This window comes from Pantherophis guttatus, chromosome 1 (genome assembly GCF_059756535.1).
Source record: "Pantherophis guttatus breed Tessera chromosome 1, ASM5975653v1, whole genome shotgun sequence".
Lineage (NCBI taxonomy): Eukaryota > Metazoa > Chordata > Lepidosauria > Squamata > Colubridae > Pantherophis > Pantherophis guttatus.
In genome coordinates this window covers 108,377,696-108,398,892 of record NC_142063.1, presented here as the reverse complement: position 1 = coordinate 108,398,892, position 21,197 = coordinate 108,377,696, and the positions used below count along the sequence as shown (strand labels likewise).

Below are 21,197 nucleotides of genomic sequence, written 5' to 3'. Positions count from 1 at the left end.
ATAATGAGGTAATGGGATAAGTGTAAAGTGGCAATCCAGAGTGGAGAAAGAGAAAAATTGGGAGAAGAGAGAAAAATTACTATTGATGCTGGAACACATAAGCCTCCCTTTTTCCTTTTTCTCTTTAATTGGGAGACTGAACAGTGGATGTCCTCTTCCAAAACCAATTCAGTAAATGTCTATAGAGATCCTCAGTCATCCAGGTCATGCTTGTCCCAAGGGTGCTTTTCGCTTTTCATTGAAGATGCGTCTTCATTTCTGAACTGAAAATGTTTCTTGGATGAGAAGCGAAATGTTTTCAAAGAAAAACCCAAGAAAGTCCAGTTGCCTTTTAGAAAAGCAGCTTTGGGACAACCAGTCCAATTGCTCTAGCAGATCCCAAGAAGGGTGTTAAGTTTTCAGAATACAAGGTGAGGATCTAGAGCATTTTCTGGAGAACTGTAAAAAAAAATTGACCACGTCTATTAAGGTGGGAATAAATTAGTACATGTGATAATGGAAACTGCCCATATAATATGCTTTTTGGAAATGATTTGGTAGGACATGGTGTATATGAGAGACAATTCCATCAGGACTCAAAATTAGCCAGAATGGACCTCCTGACATGGACAGCAAAAGATCATCCAGAGCCTTGGAAACCCAACAATAAGAGAAACAGCTGGAGCAGAGGAAGCAGGTCCAGGCTCCAAGTGAATCAATAAAGTTGGTGTATGCTCCTATTACTGTCCTTTTGCAGACAAAAGTAAAGGACTAGCAAGTGGCCTTAAGCTTACTTTAGGAAATTGCTTCACAAAGATGAGATTTGAATTGAGGATTTGCCATCACTGATAGATTTTGAGAGTGCCATAAAGTTGTTTTGACTCCTAGTGACCACGTAGACAGCTCTTCTCTGTGGTGATCTATCCCTAAACTGGCTTTTGGAGTCTTCCAATGATGCATTCATGGCCACCATATCTGAGTCAATCCATCTTGCTGCTGGTCATCCTCTTCTTTCCTTATACCTTTCCCAGCATTAGAGCCATCACTCCAAATTCTCGGCCACCACACTTACATCTTCTCATGTAAAGGATGGAGGGTCACAATTTAAAGAACTCTTAGCTGGATGATGCCATTGTATTTGTCAACAAATCGGATCAGTGTCACTAATAGGTTGAGTGAACCAAATGTGTCAGGCAACAAATATAGGGGGAATTAGGGAATGGCAGGGAGACTGATTAGTCACTCCCTTTTCTGTCTGAAATACAATGGGAATACTATTAAGCAGCAAGAAATGTACTGCCAACAAAAGAGGTATTAATTAAATCCTCTTCAAAATAATAATTTGTCCATCCCCCAAAACATAAAAGATTTTTAAAAACCTCATATGCATTTGAAGAAATGAATGATAATTTTTCATCCCTAATCAGAATAAGGGTGGAAATCATTACCCCTGTGGTGCTGCTTATAAAGAAGCATATTTTCTGTTTGCTATCAAGTAATCTATTTTGGCTCCAATATCCCTTTGATAATCAGTTTTAAAGAGGCAGTTTATTTCTCAGAGTGTCATTCAGCATTTCCCCCAGGATTTAAATAGAGGAAAGATAGAACTTTTCAGCACTGATGATTAAGGCCATCCAAATGCGAATTCAGTGTTTCTAAAAAAAAATTAGAAGCAATGATATCTTCATTAGATGTAATTTACAAGAGCAGGATACAAATTTTTGACTCAATAAAAATGTACATAAAATTAATTATATTTGCATGTAATTTTTTATAATTCTGTTAATGAACACAAGAAGGGTTATTTAAAATGAGACTGTTCTGCTAGTTTTAAGATCATAATATTCTATTTTGTTGTTTTTTCTTAAAGGATAATTAATAGTGTTACTGAGTTTAGACTACTCAAAACTGGAATATCAGAAAATAAAAATAAACTTATCTGCCTTCCATGAAGATAGACATAAGAATTCTAAAATGCTCCTATTTTAAAGGAAAATTATTTGGAGAAAAATAAAACCAATCTTCCGTTCAGGTTACATTTAGTCACAGTTTAAATAAAGCACAACTAACTGAATTGATATTTACATGGTAAGGCATGGATCAGAATAAAAGATGAGTCTAATATCATACTAAGCCAAAATCAAGTAAATCATACTTTGGCTAGTGCACTGGGCAAACTGGACCAATTCTCTGGTAATACTGGAAAGCAAATTTTCTTCAGGCACTTCTGCTCTTCCCTTATGCATCAAATGTACTGGTGTCACAAAAAGTTTCTGAATGACACTTTATCTCTCATTTCTCCTTAAGACTATTATTAATTAAACACCTAAAAGATGTTTCAATCAAATGCTGATTCTGAGATCATCTAGAAATCAGTCAATGTAAAAAAAAAGTGGAGTTTTAATAGAGGCATGATGAATTAAATCAAGAAGCCTTTTAAAAACTAAAATATGATTTAGGCCTGCCACTCGATGAAACACTTAAAAGATAATTGTAATCACGAGTTATAATTAATTAAATCTACATATGAATAAAACAATTATTCTGGGGGAAAAGGCATTTTGTCTTTGGTGATGATATGCAAGTTCGTCTGCATAAAGCACTATTCCTTCCTCACGTTCAAGGGCACTTTCTGAAGGAGCCACAAGATTTGGGATTACAGAATTATAATTGGTGGCCTAACATCTTCAACCCTATTCTGACTTGCTTAGAAATAACCACCTGATTCTATCCAGGAACGAAACCCACAACAAATTTCATCCTGGACTATATTATAGGAATATTTTATTTTTCCATTTGGAATATTTCTTCTTCTTTTTTTTTTTCTACCTCAGAATTGGTTAACTGGAAAGATTCACAAACTGACCAAGAGCCCTTTGCTCGTGAATGTCAATGTTCTGATGGAGCCCCACAAGCCTGGGCAGTTGAACAAATTCTAGAAAATGGAAGAGTTTTCCCCATTTTCTGCATCACCATGTGACCAGGTGGAACAAATCTTTTGCACAGTGCCAAGCCCATGGATCTACAAAACCTGTGTTATCCTCTTCCCCTGATAACTACTACCTCAATGAGCCCCCTGATCGCCGTGTCCAAAGTTAATCGACAGTAATGCCACATCGGCGCCTCACAATTGCTCCCCCGCATCTGGGAGGGGTCGGTACGGAGCCTCTTTTTCACGGCTCATATCTGGACCAAGAAAGTTGCTTAACTCTTAAAAAAAAACACACACACACGCCGCAGTATCATCTGGCAGGGCCGGGCCAAATGCTGCCCTGCTTTTTAAGGATGAGCGTCGTCGAGATTCCTAAAGAAAGGCAGTTGAGAGCCCCATCTTCTTCCATCCTGTAGCCGACCTGCTCCTCCCTCCCTTGGCATTTTCGGAAGACTAATTCCAAAGCAGGAATGTTGCCTCTCTTTTGTCCACGCGAACTTCACACTCGGAGCGGGGAAACCTATTTATGTTCGGATTTCCTCCGTCTCCTTCAGCTCAGCAGCCCCTTTCCGCTCGTTTGCGCACCCGCGCCGAGGCAGAAGTCTTCGTGCTTGGCGGCTACCACGTGGCGGGAGCGGTCACCCGGCTCGCAGAACCATTGTCAGGGGGCGCCTGTCTGGAAAAGCAACAGCTTCCTCGCTCTTTGACGGGGAAAGGCGCGGCCCCCCGTCCTGGAGGAATCTCCCCGGAGCACCAGCGCGCCTCCGTCTGTCAGAGTTAGGCTGGAGGGAGAGGGAGGCGAATTTGGGCGCGAACTCGCGTCGGGCGTTGAGGCGACTCGGGAAGGTCCGCCGGTCGTCCTATCTGCACCTAAGGCCGCTGCTGATTGGCTAAGCGAACCGGCCGGGCCTTCCAGCTCCGCAGCAGGACTCACTCTCTCCCCACTCCTTCCCGCCCCCCGCCCTAATCAGCTTACTTTCCTCTTGGAGGCGACCCACTTGTGGCGCCGACGCGGTGCAAGGCTGGCCCGCCTGCCCGTATAAGCAGAAGCGAGGAAAAGTCGGCAAGAATTCCAGAGGGCCACGCCAGCTCTTCTCCCCTTTTTCTTTCGGGCGTGCGGAAGGGCGGTCTCGGGTGGCGCCCGGAGTGAGCCCCGCGGAACTCGAGGGTGGAGGTGGTGGTGTATAGTTTGGACCGCGCCCGGCTAAGGGGCGGAATGGGCGTGGAATGGGCGAAGGGTGACAATTTTTAACTTAAGACAAGTGCCGGGAAGGGCTGCTAGGGCGAAGCTACTCCCACCCAGCAGCGGCGGCGGGAGTAGTAGACCGCCTTGGGTTGGGTCGGGGCACAGCGGCTCGGTCGTTTCGGAGATGGAGTGGGGCAGCCTGGGGACTGACTCCCGCCAGCCCAGTTGCCGGGAAAGGTGACTCTATCGCCGGCCAAGTTCGAGCCGGACCGTTGCTCTTCCACAGGGCGAGGTGGGCGGCCGCTTTGCAACCCAACCGCGGAAGGCAAGAAGGCAGGCGAGAAGGCGCTTGGGCGGGAGAGGGCCATGGGGGCCAACAGCACGGAAGACCTCCTCTCTTCCAACAGCACCCACCCTCCTCCTGAACAGGACCCGGCCCGCAACTACGCCGCCTTGGTCTTGGGAATCTTCCTCATCCTCTTTATCATCAGCGGGAACTTGCTGGTCTGCCTCAGCGTCTGCACGGAGAAAGCGCTGAAGACCACCACCAATTACTTCATCGTCAGCCTCGCCGTGGCCGACCTCCTTTTAGCCATCCTGGTGCTGCCTCTTTACGTCTATTCCGAGGTAAAGACCCCCCCCGGAGCACTCTTTAACTTCTTCCAACTCTACTGATGGTTTATGATGCAGTCGGGTTTTTTTTCCCCTTAGGGGGAAAAAAAGCTTCCTCTAGGGTTCGAGATATGTTTTATATCTGATTATTGGGGTTTTAAGGCGTCCCTTTTTGACCCAGGTAATCTGATGCAATTGTAGATACGCATGGGAGAGAGAGAGAAAAAGAACTAAATCCTAAACATTTCATTTGTGTAATGTTGTTATAAGATGGCACTCCCCACCTGGTTGTAAATTCCATTGAATTTACTGGACTTGGGGAAGATGTATACTTACATCACGGCAACCCAGAATTGTAAAAGGACTAAGTTGCTACCTTCCTTAAAAGGGTTGGTGGTTTTAATGTTCAAACTCACAGAATGTAAATATTATTGTTTGGTTACATTTAGCGTGCACTACTACTTGTTGGTAACTGGCTGACAGACAGAGCCGCCATGGGCTATATAGTCTTTGCAATGTGTAGGTTGCTGCACACTTGGGACATTTGTAACTTTAAGGGATAACAATAGGACATCAGTATTGCAGTCATTGCAGCCTTGGTGGAAACTACAGTATATCCTTGTAAGACTGGTTAGGCAGCTAGGCAGGGAACCAGCCCAGGGTGATTGTATTTCCAGATAAAGCTTTTCCCTCACAAGTACCTTGCCTCATTCATGATATTTTACAGGGGTCTTCATCACATCACATTCCTTTTAGAGCCCTTTCAGGTTTTCTCATTACTTCTCCCCTCTTTTATCTATTCCTATTAAAGGGTTCCTAAGAAGATAGAGGTGGAATTATTGAATTTTTAAAAAAATTTATTTGGCCATCCAATTCATGCATAGATGAGTTGCCCATAAAATTGCCTCAAAAGACCCTATAAACAGACCATATATAAGGACCTTTGTATCCTGGAAGTTGGTCTATTATCCAGGATGTATCTCTGACAGTCCAAATGAAATAGCAATTTTTTTTCCCTAGACTAATCTAGTTCTGCAGAAGAAATGCTGCAATTCTGTTGGGTCCTTAATTTGTTTTTTATATATATATATATCTTCTACTTTATAATCTCTCCACTATAAAACATATTTTTATTAAAGATATTACATACATTTGCAACTAGGACTACAGTTTGAAGGCACATGATATATTAGGACCTTTTGGTTCAGGTTTGGACTGTGCCAGAAGCTCCTGACCAGCAAGGATATGAGCTTGTTCACCGGGAGAAGGAAGGTTGGGTATTTCTAGCATTCACTGAACTCTTGTGGTCTCCCAATGGACAAGGTGATGGAAGAAGAGTCGGTCAGCATGATTGTATTCATTATTTGACTCTAACAAAGATTATATGAACAGAGTTACTTTCTTCTGGAGAATAATTAGCGTGATGGTCTGAAGAGTGTCAGTTCAAAGCTGGAGAAATCCCTTTCAAAATTTCACTTGATAAAGCAGCTGTGGATATAAACTTTGGTCATCCTGACTTCATCCTTTCATGCCCTGAAAATAATGTGAAGGAGTGCATGTGAAACTGCATTGTTCTGATCTCTTTGGAAGGAAGTTAAGATATAAGCGCAATTCAATAAATACAATTAGAACAATAATTAAAATGCCTACAAAAATAGTGTAGCAATCATAATCTTGGGGATTATATGCACAGGACCTGAACCTGATTTAGGAGAAGGAATTGTGTTGTTTTATCAGACTTTCTTTGGACATATGTATTATGGTTATCTTTTTAGAGATGAGAAATTGGAGGCTTAAAGGTTTGCCTTAAGTATTTTTAAGTGGCCTTTCTGTTTAGATATTTTTGGGCCAGGTGCAGTATTGCTTAAGTGCTAGCTAATCTTAAATAGCTAAACTGCAGTAATCTTTCCATACCCTGTTGTACAAGCTTCCATTAAGTAATTTGAAGAAATGGGTCACGTAATAGAAAACTTGGACTAATGGGTTTTTAACAAAAATTAAAATGCTGTTTAATAGAAGCATGATTTAGTCCAAAACATGTTTACTCAAAAATAAAACCCACTCTAGGAAGTGGGGTATGCTAAAAGATGTGGTCTAAAATTTCCTGACAATGGAACATAGGTCTAATGGAAAACACCTGGATAATTTGAAATTCAGAAAAATGACAGGATTCTTAATGATAATTATCATTGTCACCTGGTTGATACATGAGAGATTTACACTAGTTGAAGACTAAACATTCTTTTAAAATCTGCAGTAACAGGTGACTCTATAATGTTTGGCAAAGAAAACATGTCAAATGTTATCTCTAGCTATGGAAGACATCTGGTTCCAAAGCTGAACATTTGTAAGCCATATAAGGGAGTTTCAGAGATAAAAGTTTGTGAGTAGCTAGAATTAGTGACTGGGGGAAATATGAGTACCTTTCCTTTCTGATGTTCCTTTTTGGAGTAATGATAATTTTGTCATACTTCAAAGTATGTGCGCATAGAAGGTCTCTGTTTTCAGCTTCACTAAAAATATTGTCCAAAATAGATGTGGCAATCCTTCTTAGATCTGATTCAAAATCATTTGCAGTTAATGGAAATCATGTGAGGGAAGCTAAATGTGGGGTAGATTGAATGTCAAGAATATGTATTAGAATGTGAATTAGAAACAGTGATGTGACATTCACCGCACCCTATTATTATCCATTATCTTAACAGGCTGTTATTAGATGAAAAAAGCACTCATGTTTCCAAGGGTACATCTCATTTAAAGAAGAAAAGGAGCTCGATGAACGCTAAAACATTATTCCATGCATGTGTTTAATGAACGCCGGTATTCTGTAATGATGTGGAGAGCACAGCCTCGTATTCCATTTAAGTAAACCAAAAGATGCAGCAGCCCTTTGAGTCCCTGTATTTGTGTTTCAATGAATTTGATTCTGGAAAAGATATGGCTTTCTGTAGTTTCCAAGGCTAAAGAAAAATCAATACAAGGGACTTTGCTTATTGGGGTTAGAATATACCACCTAGCTTTATTATAGCAGTTGATCTCTGAAACAATGAAGACAATGCCCTGTTTGTGAATGATATTTGCAAGTCGGTGAACACTGCAACAGCTAAGGTAGAATGAAACCAAATCAAATTCTGCTTTGTAATTTTCAATCAAAGCCAAATGCAATTCTGTACATTAAGAAACCAGCATGAGGGCCAGAAAGATTTGCTAAAGGTTTAGGAGATTAGTATGTCCTGGAAGTAAAGAGTCAACAGTCTAAAAAAGACAGAAGTGTGAATCATCATGGTGGTTGCTAGTTTATGCTGGCAAATTTAGTTTATATCTATGCTGGCAAATCTGAACCATCTGTTGTTCACTCAACAGCATGCAACCCATCAACCATTTCATTTGAGGTATTTGATAGTCTTTCAGGTTTTGCAGCCTTTGAAAACAGAGCTTTCATTGAAAGTGCCTATGTTCAGTTCAGCAAATAACATTTATGTACATCTGTCCTCAAAAATGCACTGGTACTTAAATAAATAAATAAATAATTTTATTGTCATTGTATGGGTATACACAGTATACCCATACAATGAAATTCACTTAACACCCAAAGACCAGGTCCAACACACATAACAATCCCCAAACACACTCCCACCCACCACAATTCCCCACCCCTAAACCACTCAAGTCAAGCCTCGTCTTTTTATGGCAGCATCAGAATGCTGACACACACAACAGACCAAGTAATACTGTCCAACAGCTCACTGATGGTGGCCCTTTAGTTCATTGTTGAGTGCAATTATAGCTCTGGGATAAAAACGTGTGGTCCGAGTTTTAATTGTTCTGTATTTTCTGCCAGAAGGCAACAGTCCAAAAAGATTGTAAGCAGGATGGGAAGAGTCTCTGAGAATGTTATGCAACTTTCTCAAACAGCGAGATTCAAGATGTCGGCCAGGGCTGGTAGCTGGAGTCCGATGATATTCTGGGCAGTTTTAATAATTCTCTGTAGAGCACTTTTTGTCCGCTACAGAGCTGCTCCCATACCATGCAAGAATGCTGTATGTCAGGACACACTCAATGGTGCTGTGATAGTAGGACAGAAGTAGATGCTCAGATAGATTTATCTTCCTGAGCATTCTCAGGAAGTACAGCCTCTTCTGTGCCTTCTTCACAAGCACGTTAGCATTCATAGTCCATGAGAGGTCCTCCGAGATATATAAGTGGCCAAAGCAAGGGATGATTAAGGAAGAGAAGCAGTTGTGTTTTGGCTTTTTCTCCTAAACTTTAGAGAATTTTCTAGTCTGTTGGAAACCTCAGTGCTTAAGTGATAGGACTTCATGTCCCAATGAGAAGAGCAATATCAGGTAACACGAAGGACTGGTGGCTTTATTTAATGGGGAAGGCAGTGAATACATTTACAAGAATATAGGATGCATCTTCCCAATGGCTTGTGGTTTTCTTGCTGATGGCAGGTGTACTTCCCTTGGGTGACTGCAATTTGAACTGAATAGTCTTTTTGACAGGGAAAGTAAAATAAATTATAGCTATTTTTCCTGCAACTGGTGGGTGTATCCAGAGTAGTTTCTTACCTGCCCTTTTTCTGGGATGCAGTTTATCTTTAGAGAATTTACTTTTGTAATCTTTATGTGTGAAAATGTTCTCTTTTTCTTTAAGAATAATTATACACTATGATCAAGGTGTGCTTTTTTTTCTGCTGCAATGTTGTATAATATCATGGATTAAAGAAGAAAAGGTTTTGGTTTTTTTTGAAAGTTATAGAGACTCCTTCCTATCCAGAGTGCACTTCTCATTTTATATGGCTTTGTTTTTAAATATAGATTTTGAATGTGGCTCTCTCATTTGCAGAGCTGGGTTATTATCTATTGTCTTGGAATAGAACATTGGGTGGTTTTAAAGAAGTCTGTTTATATTTTTATTCATGCGGAATTGTAGCTTTCACAGGCATCAGTGAATGTTACAAGCAGCAACACAACCTTGTTTGGAAATAAATGGATAAGTAGACTGACCTGGGAGTGTCCACTGGATTTTGCTCCCAGATCAGTGAACAATACATGATTGCAAGTTTGATGGTTGAAAATTACATATCAACTAATATTACATGCTTATGCTCTGCTCTGTTGTGTAGCACTTATTTCAGCAAGAGCAATACTGATGTTTAATTATCTCAGATGGATTTTTTCCTCCTGATCAGATTATCTGAGCTAGTAGATCCAGAATGTTAGCTTTTCATCACATTGCTGTACTGGGTTCATTGAGCAGTTCCCCACCAAATAAATCCTACTTGATACAATAATTACTTTTTATTGGCTTGGTTTGAGTTTCTTGAAAGTGTAAGCTTAGACCTTATTATGTGTAGATAATTCCCAGTTTGGAATAGATGTTTATGAGAAAAAGAGAATAGAATCAGAACATTTCACCAGAGATATATCATTCATTGATTGGCCCAGTTAATGTTGGTGTATATGTAACACTGTAAGGCCCTCAAAGAGAAGGCATTTGTGCATTGTGCAAATCCCGCTGCCTTTAATGCAGTTACCATGGTTAAGAGTGTCAGTATTCAGCATATTCCAATTTCAGAATCTTTTAAAAGTATATTATTTTCCTCTCATTTATGAGAGCTAAAATGTAGACTTTACACTGGGTACCTCAGCTTGGTTTGTGTGTAGATGTGTGTGCTTTTCTTAGATAACACTCTGGGTCTTTAAATACCAAATATTACTGGCATTACAGTTCCATCTAGAAAGGTTGACAGCTTTTCTGGTATCCCCAAAGTCTCATTTATTTCTTCATGCCAGAGTAGACAAATTCTACTGCAAGCAATTTGGAGTAAGCAGAACAACATGATATGGTTTTCTCTATTAAGATCCTAGTAGCAATTTTTTATCACTGTACTGTGAATTCTATTAGTATTGGATAAAATGTAAAGCCAGTGGGTGGTCAATTTAATACAGTCTTTTTCCCTGCTAGGCTGCTATTGCCTATTGAGGCAAGTTTGGGTTAACTACTTAAGAAGTTATTTTTAATACAATTTATTAGGAAAAAGAGACTGAATCATCAGTGATTGGCTAAGCAATTCCCTTCTTGAGGTTTTTAAATCTTTGCTTGCTGATAAGCAATGGACCTGATTTAATTTGTCATTCAAAGGGAAAGTTTGATCTACCCAGCAGGGACTTACTTGGTTTTGTGAAATAGAATACACTCAGTGTCATATATAATTCATCATGCTTTATTCTTTTTTCCCTCTATATAGTTTTTTGTTAACCCCATTTTTGGTAAATCAGAGTCACTGCAGATCACACGACTTTCCAAATAAGATTCTTACCAATAAAGAGTTCACTATCTTTTGATTTCTTAGGCGGGAAATGGCAATGCAGATGCGGAAGAACTGGTGGTGTGAACTGTAGAGACCTTGAATCTGTTATTCAATACAAAATGCCCTAAATTAAAGAACCTTCAATCTGGATCCCCAAAGGATCCAGTCTTAGAGCTCAGTTCTAGAGAGAGCCTGACCTAAATTGTCTTCATGGAGACACAGTGGAATGGAAGGTTTCAGGCCAAGGAACTCCCATTTAAGTTTCTGCACATTTGAGAGGTAAAAGGCAATATTTAAGTGGAGCTCAACTCTTGGCGATTCTACCTATGCCATTTTCTTGATGGTGATATAGATCTGTTTTACTATTGCTGTCTTCTGAAATGTGTTTTTCAACTTTCCAGTCTAACCAACAGCTTTGAGAATCCCACACAGTTTTACAACCAGCTATAAACTAGGGATTAGCTTCTGAGATCAGCCTCTGTGTAGAAACACAGTAAACTTTATGGAATATTTAAAATAAAAAAACAAAACTGGTTTTAACTGAATGCCACCTTGAATTCTGGGCTCTGTCCAGGGTCCTGAAAGTTTTCTCTTCCTTCACATATATACACAGAGCATTCCCCTTCTCTGTTTTCAGAAATCTTTATCTTGACTGAGCATTGCCCGTCTTTTACCCTAGCCTAGACTCTTGCTTGATTGCACCTTCCTAGCTTACATTACATTTGGACTGTCTTTTGCCAGAACGGATAAATATTTCTCTTTGTTAACATAAGAAGACAGAGATACTATGTCTGTAATCTAAGACTGTCTTAACTGTACCAATACTCATAATAGAATTTTCAAGTCTCCAAAGGGGTTTCTTTGACTTCCCATTGCATGCAGCTGGAGTAAAACCTATAGAATACAGAGCAAATTATAAAATAATCATGCAATAGGGAGGAATTTGGAACATCATAGACGGTTGACCATAATTTTCTGGGAATCCACCGTTTCTTTCCTGGCTTATATTCAGCTTTCAAATTTAGTTCTTTCCTCACTAATTAGATAAAAATAACTATTAATGTTTTGCTTAACATCAGAATATTTGTGCAGCAAAATGGCTAGACACTCTGATATTAAGGATTTATTTGGTGGGAAAATTTGGAAATCTGAAGTTTCATTCTAATTCTGGAGAAATCATGTCTGACACCTTTCATCCCCAAAAAATTTTTTTAGGAGATTCTTAATTTTCATTTAATTGAGCAGTTGAATCTAACAGTAAATAAAAGTTGGGAGTAGAATAAGGGTATTGGATATTTTATATCTCATGCAATTTCAGTTGCATGAGATGGAAAACCAGGCTCTATTCATTGGGGCCATCTGCACAATCCCTGTAGGTTAAGTCCAATCTGTAACAAACAGTAGGTGGTTTATCAAAATAGGTATGTGTATATGTGTGTAATTTTTAAAGGAATAACCAGCTTTATAATTTTTTTTCTTACCATCTGACACATTTATTTTTGCAGAGACATATGTAAGGAAGCCATTATATATTTATTTATTCAGTATTATATGTGTATAGGATAAAATCAGTCCAAAGAAAAAGATGGAACTAGATGTGCTGCCATACTCCCAATACTTCTGATCTTTTGGTGTTGGATGAAGGAGTCTGCAAAGGATTTCTACTTTCATTTGCAAGAAAATGAGTAGAAATAGTTTCATTTACATTATTTATATTATAGAACACTGTAGCAGAGTGCAAAGTGACTATTTTGGAAAAGCAGGACCTTAATGGCACCATTGAGTGAGAAATTGTAGAACTCACATATATCAAAGGGTTTCAGGAAATAATCCCAGAAGGTCTCAACAAACAATGGGCAATGGCCTGGCCTAAATCATCTCCTCTTTTAAATTTAAATTTTAAACATAAATTTTAATCTGTTTAATTATGGGGTATTTTAAAATTCAGCCTAAATTATTTAATTTGTTTTAATTTATTTTAAACTTTGTATTTCTGTGTTTTATCTTCTGGCTGTTCACCGCCCTGAGTCCTTCGGGAGAAGGGCGGTATAGAAATTTAATAAAATAAAATAAATAAAATAAAATAAATTTAATCCATCAATTTATTGGTGCCATTCGTTGTTGTTGTTTTTTTTACTCCTAACAACTGCATAGAATGATTTTCCCCATAATGATCTATCCCTGACTTGTCCCTTCAGTCTTCCAACAGTTGCATTCATCAACAGTAATTGAATCCATTCACCTTGCTGCTAGTCATCTTCTTCTCTTTCCTTCCATCTTTCCCAGGATTAGAGCCTTTTCCATAATGTATCTTCCCATAACATGTCTGAAATAAGATAATTTCAGCCTGGTCACGTCTGCCTTGAGTGAGAACTGTCGGTTGATTTGTTTTCTTGTCTGTTCTCTGTGTTCTTATAGTTTAGCCCTCAGTAGCAAAATTCCTGTTTTCAAACAAAATAAATCGGGGATGTAAGAAATGGTATTGACATGCACAGCCTGCTGCCTCCCTTTATCTGGATTATTTTTATTTGTTCGTGGTTTTTATCTAGAATGTTGCATTTTTAATTATGATATGTTTTGAAATTTTTTATAGAGAGCCACCCAAGTCTGTAGCTGAGGTAGCATACTTATTTAAAAATGATTTTTTTTCACTTCAAAGAGTTATACTTCTTTTGTTACATATATTTATCTGGGTTATTTTTATTCAGTGTAAGCACATGCCTAAATAGCTTGATCAAGTCTTCTTTTGAATCTGCACACAAAAGAGCGATTGAGAGAAGTGAGCTCCTACATCTGTATAAAGCAGGAATCTCAATCACTGTGGTTTTTCTTGTGTACCTATGCACAAGCCAACTGTCTTTTTTGTGTAATTGTTAAAGTACAAGAAGTGTTGTAGCCTTTTTCAATGTGATCGTCCTTTTATCACACATTTTCACACATTCAGAGGCAAATAGCCAGATACCAAAATCTGGCAATTACCAAAATAGACAGTCACTATCTATTCCATCAAAGAGAGATACATCTAGTTCTTTGCTTTATGTGAGTAAAAGGAAGAGCTGCAGGAATCTGCACTTTGATGTCACTGTAAATAGAACTCCGTTTTGATATACAGCAGTCTCTGGAATTCTTTTGGCTTTCTACTATAAAGATACTTGTCGAAATTCTTGGATTCTTGTGCATTTGTTGAAATGTTTTCTATCCAGTCTATCCTGAAAATGCCTGATTGTGCTAATGGAAAAGAATGAGTGACAGTTGCCAAAGCATCCTGCTCCATGAAAGGCTGTCTCCAGGATGCTACCTGAAACTAGGTAAAAGTTCTAGCCATCACTTCCATCTGCTTGTTCAACCAGGAGCTGCAAGTGCAAGAAAACCCCAGATGGCAGACCTGCTTCTTCCAGGGAAATGTGATGCCTTCCAGTGATAGAACTAGCATGGAGCCAAATATTTCCAAACAGGCATAACATCTTGTTGGAATTCAATTTAAACTGCCCAGTCAGAAGGAGCAGAGATAGTATAAAACAGGCCCTCAAATGTTCAACACCCACCGATGATCCCAAATTTTGCTAAGAGGTCAAGCAGGATCAGACGGGTTACACTCCCTCCCTCCAAGTCCTATTTTAGGTTACTACAAGTGTGAGCAATGCAGTTTTCATTCAATGCCCAGGTCTAAAACATGCTAATTTGCTTCACCCAGAATCCTTGAGTCCCCTGCTGCCATTCCAACAATCTTCCTAAAAACACCAAGTTGGAAAAAGGACTCAGGTTGTTCAATTCTTGAGTTTAGGGATGTCTTCTTCAGGAGAGAGTCCATGGCTACCTTTTTCAAAGAAGCATAGTAAGACAGACATGGTGATAATGTCCAAGAATGCTATTTCCTTAAAGGTGTTAAAAGGAAGAGCATGATTGGCATGGGGCAATCATATTTTCAATCTCCGTTTGTATGTTGTCCTGTACTAGACAACATTAATGGCATTTGGCCATTTGACATCTGGCTTCCTTATTATTTAATTTCAGAGCCACAGCATGGATTTCCAATTTCATTTTCCTTCTTCCTTCATTATCCATTTTCTGGCCCAATTCAAGCCATTGCCATGTGCAAAGTTCCTAAATTTAAAATCAGTTTTAACCATTTCGTCACAATCGTATATTGTGCCATCTCATTTTACTGTGAGATACAAAACTGACACAAAATGAATTTATTTGCAATGGCAGATTTCCTTGGACATTAAATCCCATCAGTATAGGTTGGATGCAGATGATGAATTGCATGATATGATGCATCCTCCTTATCCTGACTTTCTCTGAAAAATCTGTTTTTCCCAACTGGTTTAAAGCTGCAGTTTTGGGAAGCTGCTAAAGGAAAGTATGGTACAATTTTCTCTTAGTATGGTGACACTAAAAAATTATGAAATTGATTTCTCTGGAAGGAATGAGCTATGCTCTTCACTAGAAGAATTGGAAAAGACTAACAATTTTGTGGGTAGGAAAATACGCAGGCTTTTTAGGTACCTAAAACATGAAGAAATGAAATGATGGTTTGAATCTATGCATATTTGTACCCAGAATGTAAGGTTTTAAAAGGTTACCCATGGCAGCCACTGTGATCTGCAACTGCAGAGCTATTTTCAGGTTCTGAATGTCATCATGTGTGTTTCATGCTCACCTTCCAAAAAAAGAAAAAAAAAGCAATCATGTATTGTATTGGTTGACATATACTTACTGAGAAGCAATTGTATTTTATGGCTTCCACAGGAAGTATATTCTGCAGTATAGAAATATTTCTATTGTTACAAGGATGCAGGGAAGATACTTACAGGGAAGCTGGGATTTGAAAACGAGGGGATAACATGGTGGCTGAAGGCTCATCTCGCCACAGCAATTTCTGTTCACCCTATTTTTATATAATAGGGAAGATTTTGTATTTTCCGCAGTTACAATAACTCTATTTAATAAAACTGCAGATTACTGAATAACCAGGCTTTGTAATAGCACACATGAAAGAAGATTTAGGCATGTGAACCACAAATGCAACCTGCGGTTATTGTTTGCCTCTTAATTTTTTAAAATTAATTGGTTTATTTTTTACAGCCCTCAGAATCCCTTCTAACTATGATCACTAAAAGCATAGCTGTCTGCCACCCCCAGTTTGGTTGGGAAATAGGTGAAAATTGTATTGTATAGTGCAAAATAAGTCTATCACATTAGAAAAACAAAGCAGGGACCTCCAGAGACCTGCAAACTGAGCCTGCCCATGTGATCCCACTGATTCTGTGGCCATCCAAAGGTTGCTCAATTCTCATTTACCATCTCAAAAGAAAATTGGGAGTAAGTTCAATTGAGTTCCAATGCTGTCATCCATGGAGAACAAAACTGGGACTTTAAAACACTGTGCATGTCACCCAGGAGACTAGAAACCAGAAATAACGAAACTCAGCTTGACTTGGGGCAATAATTCTGAATGCAATGGCCTACTAGCATTTTAAACAGAAAATAATATGTAATTTAGCAAGAAAAGGAGACTGAATATAGTCACTAAATTCTATTAGAACCAAATGATAGAGGCCGACGTAAGCCTGTTGGGTTGGGATAAAATGATTAGGCACAGGTCAAGTGAGGGCCTATTTGTGTTTGATGAGACTGGAAAATCTATCATTGTTGAGTACTTTTTAAATAACGTTCAGTGCAAATGAATCGGCAGCCACGCAGATGACTTTTTAGATATGCCATTATGAGTATTATGAAGGATAATTGATCTGTTACTTGCTTTGGAAAAAGAAACAAGGGAAAGATCAAAATGAATGATGTTCAGTCAAACACATTGATTCTTTAGCCTTTCCTCTTTTTTTTCAAATTCCTCAGAAAAACAGATTGGTACATATTTTGATGACATTGTACTAGGTTTCAGTGCAAGTTTTGTCGTATGATGATGGTAAACAAACATTTCTGGTGGGCTCTTCCCTTTGACTCCAAAGCACTGGATTCAGCTCCTGGGAGTGCACACACACAAACGGACAGGAAATACACTTGCAAAAAGTTGGGCTGTGTGCTTATGTATTGCCACTGTGTCCTTAGGCTCTGCTTGGTAGCAAAATTTTGTTTTGTTTGTGTGTGTGTGTGTGTGTGTGTGTGTGTGAGAGAGAGAGAGAGAGAGAGAGAGAGAGAGAGTATCAGTGTTTGCATACTTAACAAGGAGAGAAGCCTTTCATTAAACTTTCTTATCAGGAGATGTACAGGTTTAAAAGCTAATTCAAAATTAATTTGGTGGGACATTCCCATTAGTGATTGGTAGTGTGTCATTCAAACAGCATTGCCAAATAACATGTGTAAACAAGGGCTTCTGTGTGAGAGGGATTGAACAGTTCAAGGTAGCTGGCATGGGCAAAGTCTTTCCCCTTTGTATATGTGTGTCATGTCCATGCATGTTAAAAGGGACAGGACTCTGATCATGCTTGTTAGTTCCACTTTTGCAAATTCCCTTGCAGACACTTATGTGAGGATTAGATTTTGTAACTCAGCTGTGGCTGGATGAAGCTAGTAGGAAAATGTTGTGTGTCCTAAAAGCAGCAGCAAGCAAATTTTCTGCCTAGGTAATGAGATTCTGTTTCTCTAAGTCATGAGGATAAACAAGGCTAGGACTCATGATATATGATTTCTTTAATTTTGACTTTGTGCAAACCGAACCGTTTCAACTAATAAAAATCATACATTCCAAATGTATGAGGTAGCCAATGGAGCCTTATTCAACGAATTATCCCTAAACAAAAGGAACAGTTAACCCTTGCAGGAAGAAACTCAGCAAATGTGTGAAGTGAAGCAGAAGAGTACTATAATTATAAATTCTCAAGTTAAACTTAAAAAGTTGGTTGATCTATACATTCACTGCTACCTCTTGCTGTATTATTTTTATTTCAGCAGGCTGGGCTGGCCTAACTTCCCTTTTAAATTGTAAATTGTAAATTTGTTTTAAACTATTAGGGGTGTTTTAATTTGTTTTGGGCCAAATTATTTAATGGGTTTTTATATTGTCTTTTAAATTTTGTAGTTTGTGTGTTTTATCTTTTTGGCTGTTCACCGCCCTGAGTCCTTCGGGAGTAGGGCGGTATATAAATCCAATAAAATAAATAAATAAATATTAAAGGATAAGCCATTGCAGGTCATATGGAAATCATAAGAGATGATTGTTAAGAGTTTGTACAATTGCCCATATTAGCACAGTCAATATTTATAGCACCTGGCTCTAGCACTGATTTGCAATGTCACCTTTGCTCAATTTCCCCCTGCCCTGTTTCTAGCTTGTTAATAAAAATCATTATAATCATAATAACATTTAGCTTGTTTCAATCAGAAAATTACATAAAAACATAATTCAAAAGAAAAACAAGGGCATTCAGTGTATCAACCACTGCCTCATTTTCACTTCAGTAACTCAGAAGTTTATACAGGCAATAAACAATTCCCGCTGGGTAGCATCACAGCAGGAGTAAGATACAACCACCTGAATGTCCCTATGAAAAATTACATTAGAACAGCACAGGCTGAATTGTTTTAGAAGGCCTATCCTGCGAATGTGCAGAGGGAAGAATGCCATCACAACCATGTGGCTTTATCCTCTCACTTTGTGGTAGGAAGTTGATGCAATCCCCATTTTTTCCCGGCAGGACAGTTTTACATAAGCCTTATAGCCCAGCAGTGTGATGGAGGCCTTCATAGAGAACAGATGAATATACAGCACTGAAGGCTTTGTTTACTGTATGTACTGTATGTGTGATAGAAATTAATAGCTGTATTGATGCAAGAGATCAGTAGACCCTGCACCTGTTAGGATGATGATCATTTGTGCAACATATTAAGCTTAATGATTTTCAGCCTTGATTAGGTTTTGTGTACGTGGAAAGCTGCACAAATCCAGTCCATTTGGTAAATCTGATTCAGACTATCTGAACTAAAAAAATCAGTCACTTGATAAATGTAATGTATGAATGATCTAATGCAGTTTATTTATTTATTTATTTATTTTCAATTTATATACCGCCCTTCTCCCTGAGGACTCAGGGCGGTGCACAGCCAGAATTAAAAACATGAAATACAAATATTAAAAACAATTAAAATCTATATAAATTTGGCCCAGAATTTAAAAAACCACAAACCAATTAAACATTTAAAAATTTTAAAAAATTCCTTCCTAAGCCAGCCCGGCTTGCTGGAAAAAGTGGGTTTTAAGGGCACGGCGGAAGGCACTGAGGTCTTGGATTCTCCTTATCTCTGGGGGCAGCTGATTCCAGAGGGTAGGTGTCCCCACAGAGAAGGCTCTCCCCCTGGGGGTCACCAGCCTACATTGTTTGGCTGATGGCACCCTGAGGAGGCCCTCTCTGTGGGAGCGCACGGGTCGCTAGGAGGTCGTCGGTAGCAGCAGGCGGTCTCGAAGATAGCTAGGCCCTATGCCATGGAGTGCTTTAAAGGTGATAACCAACACCTTGAAGCGCACCCGGAAGACCACCGGGAGCCAGTGCAGCTCGCACAGGAGCAGTGTTACATGGGAGCGCCATGCTGCTCCCATCACTACCCGCGCTGCTGCGTTCTGGACCAGCTGGACCCTCCGGGTGCCCCTCAAGGGGAGCCCCATGTAGAGAGCATTGCAGTAGTCAAGGCAAGAGGTGACGAGGGCGTGAGTGACTGTGCACAGGGAATCCCGATCAAGAAAGGGCCGCAACTGGCGAATCAGGAGAACCTGATAAAAGGTCCCCCTGGTTACAGCTGTCAGATGTTCCTCCAAGGACAGCTGCATATCCAGGAGGACTCCCAGATTGCGAGCCCTTTCTGTGGGGGCCAAGGACTCGCCCCCAATAGTCAGTGATGGAGTCAACTGACTATATCGGGATGCCGGGAGCCACAGCCACTCAATCTTGGAAGGGTTGAGCTTGAGCCTGTTCCTCCCCATCCAGATCCGCACAGCCTCCAGGCACTGAGACATCACTTATGATGTCACTTATTATCCTTATGATGCTATTTTCTCTGAAAACTTTGTTCCTGTGCCTTTGAAAGGGACATAGGTTGTATGACTATTTTACTACAGCTATTCACCAGCAGAGATAGAAAGATGGAAGAAAATACATTTGTTTCTTTTCTTCAAATTAGGCAGATTGGAAAGGGGCTAAAATTTGTTAGAAAAGATATGCTAACCTGAAATGGATTTGGTTTAGAAAGACAGTAGGCAATTTGGCCAAACTTTCCCAAAACATACCCCAGTATTTTATCTGTACTTATAGAAAAATCAACGCAATTATTTTAGCTTTTGCTCTCTGATTGTTAAGCGCCTGGTGTTTTGATAAAGATTTATTTATTTATTTATTTATTTGGTTCGATTTATATGCCACCCTTTTCCGGAGACTCAGGGCGGCTTACAATGCGTTACGCCTTCATACTTTTTTGTATATACCTGCTTAGTAGGCTTTTGCCCCCCCCAAGTCGTGTTCTTTTTTATACAAAGTCAGCTTATTGCCCCCACAAACCGGGTCCTCATTTTACCTACCTCGAAAGGATGGAAGGCTGAGTCAGCCTTGAGCCTGGTGAGATTGAACTTGCAGTAATTGCAGGCAGCTGGTATTACTTAACAGTGCTTTAGTCTGCTGCGCCACCAAGGCTCCTTGGAGGGACTTGAGAAAAGCTGATTAGTTTATTTAATCCTGTGACTCTTCCTCCATCCCATTTTAAGACTCAGATCCTGACTTCATCGAATCAGCTTTCCTTTTCTTTCTTTTCCTGCCTTCATTATTTTTTCCTGTGGGAGAGGTTACGCTTAACAGATGAAGAGAATCTGAAGATCTCAAAATGTTATAAGATTGGTCCTAATAAGATCATTATCTGACTGTGACTTCTAATTCTTTTAATAATCATTTCCACCGTGAGATAAGGAAGAATAATTAAATGCACACACCCTTTAGTTTTAGCTTCATCACATTTGATAGAAAAGTGTGTGTTTGATCACATGCTTGTGTGTTGTCTGCTAATATTTAAAATGGGAAATCTCAAACTTTGTATTTCCTGAAAGATGACTGAATCTTTATGATTCTTCATGAGTCAAAGTCATGGTTTCACTAGAGTTAGGCTTGGATAAAAAATGAATATTATATTTTTAATCATTATACTTTTACATTACGTATGCTAAAGACGTA

At 39.3% G+C, this 21,197-nt stretch overlaps 1 protein-coding gene across 1 annotated transcript in view; it reads left to right on the top strand.

Moving 5' to 3' along the window:
* The first annotated feature begins 3,317 nt into the window (after nt 1-3,317).
* The window catches only part of DRD4 (dopamine receptor D4), a 40,252-nt gene continuing 22,372 nt past the window's right edge, over nt 3,318-21,197 (top strand). The window contains exon 1 of the mRNA XM_034416800.3: nt 3,318-4,724. Within this exon, the coding sequence (XP_034272691.2) occupies nt 4,464-4,724 (261 nt within the window). The 5' untranslated portion in view covers nt 3,318-4,463. The remainder of the gene's footprint in view (nt 4,725-21,197) is intronic.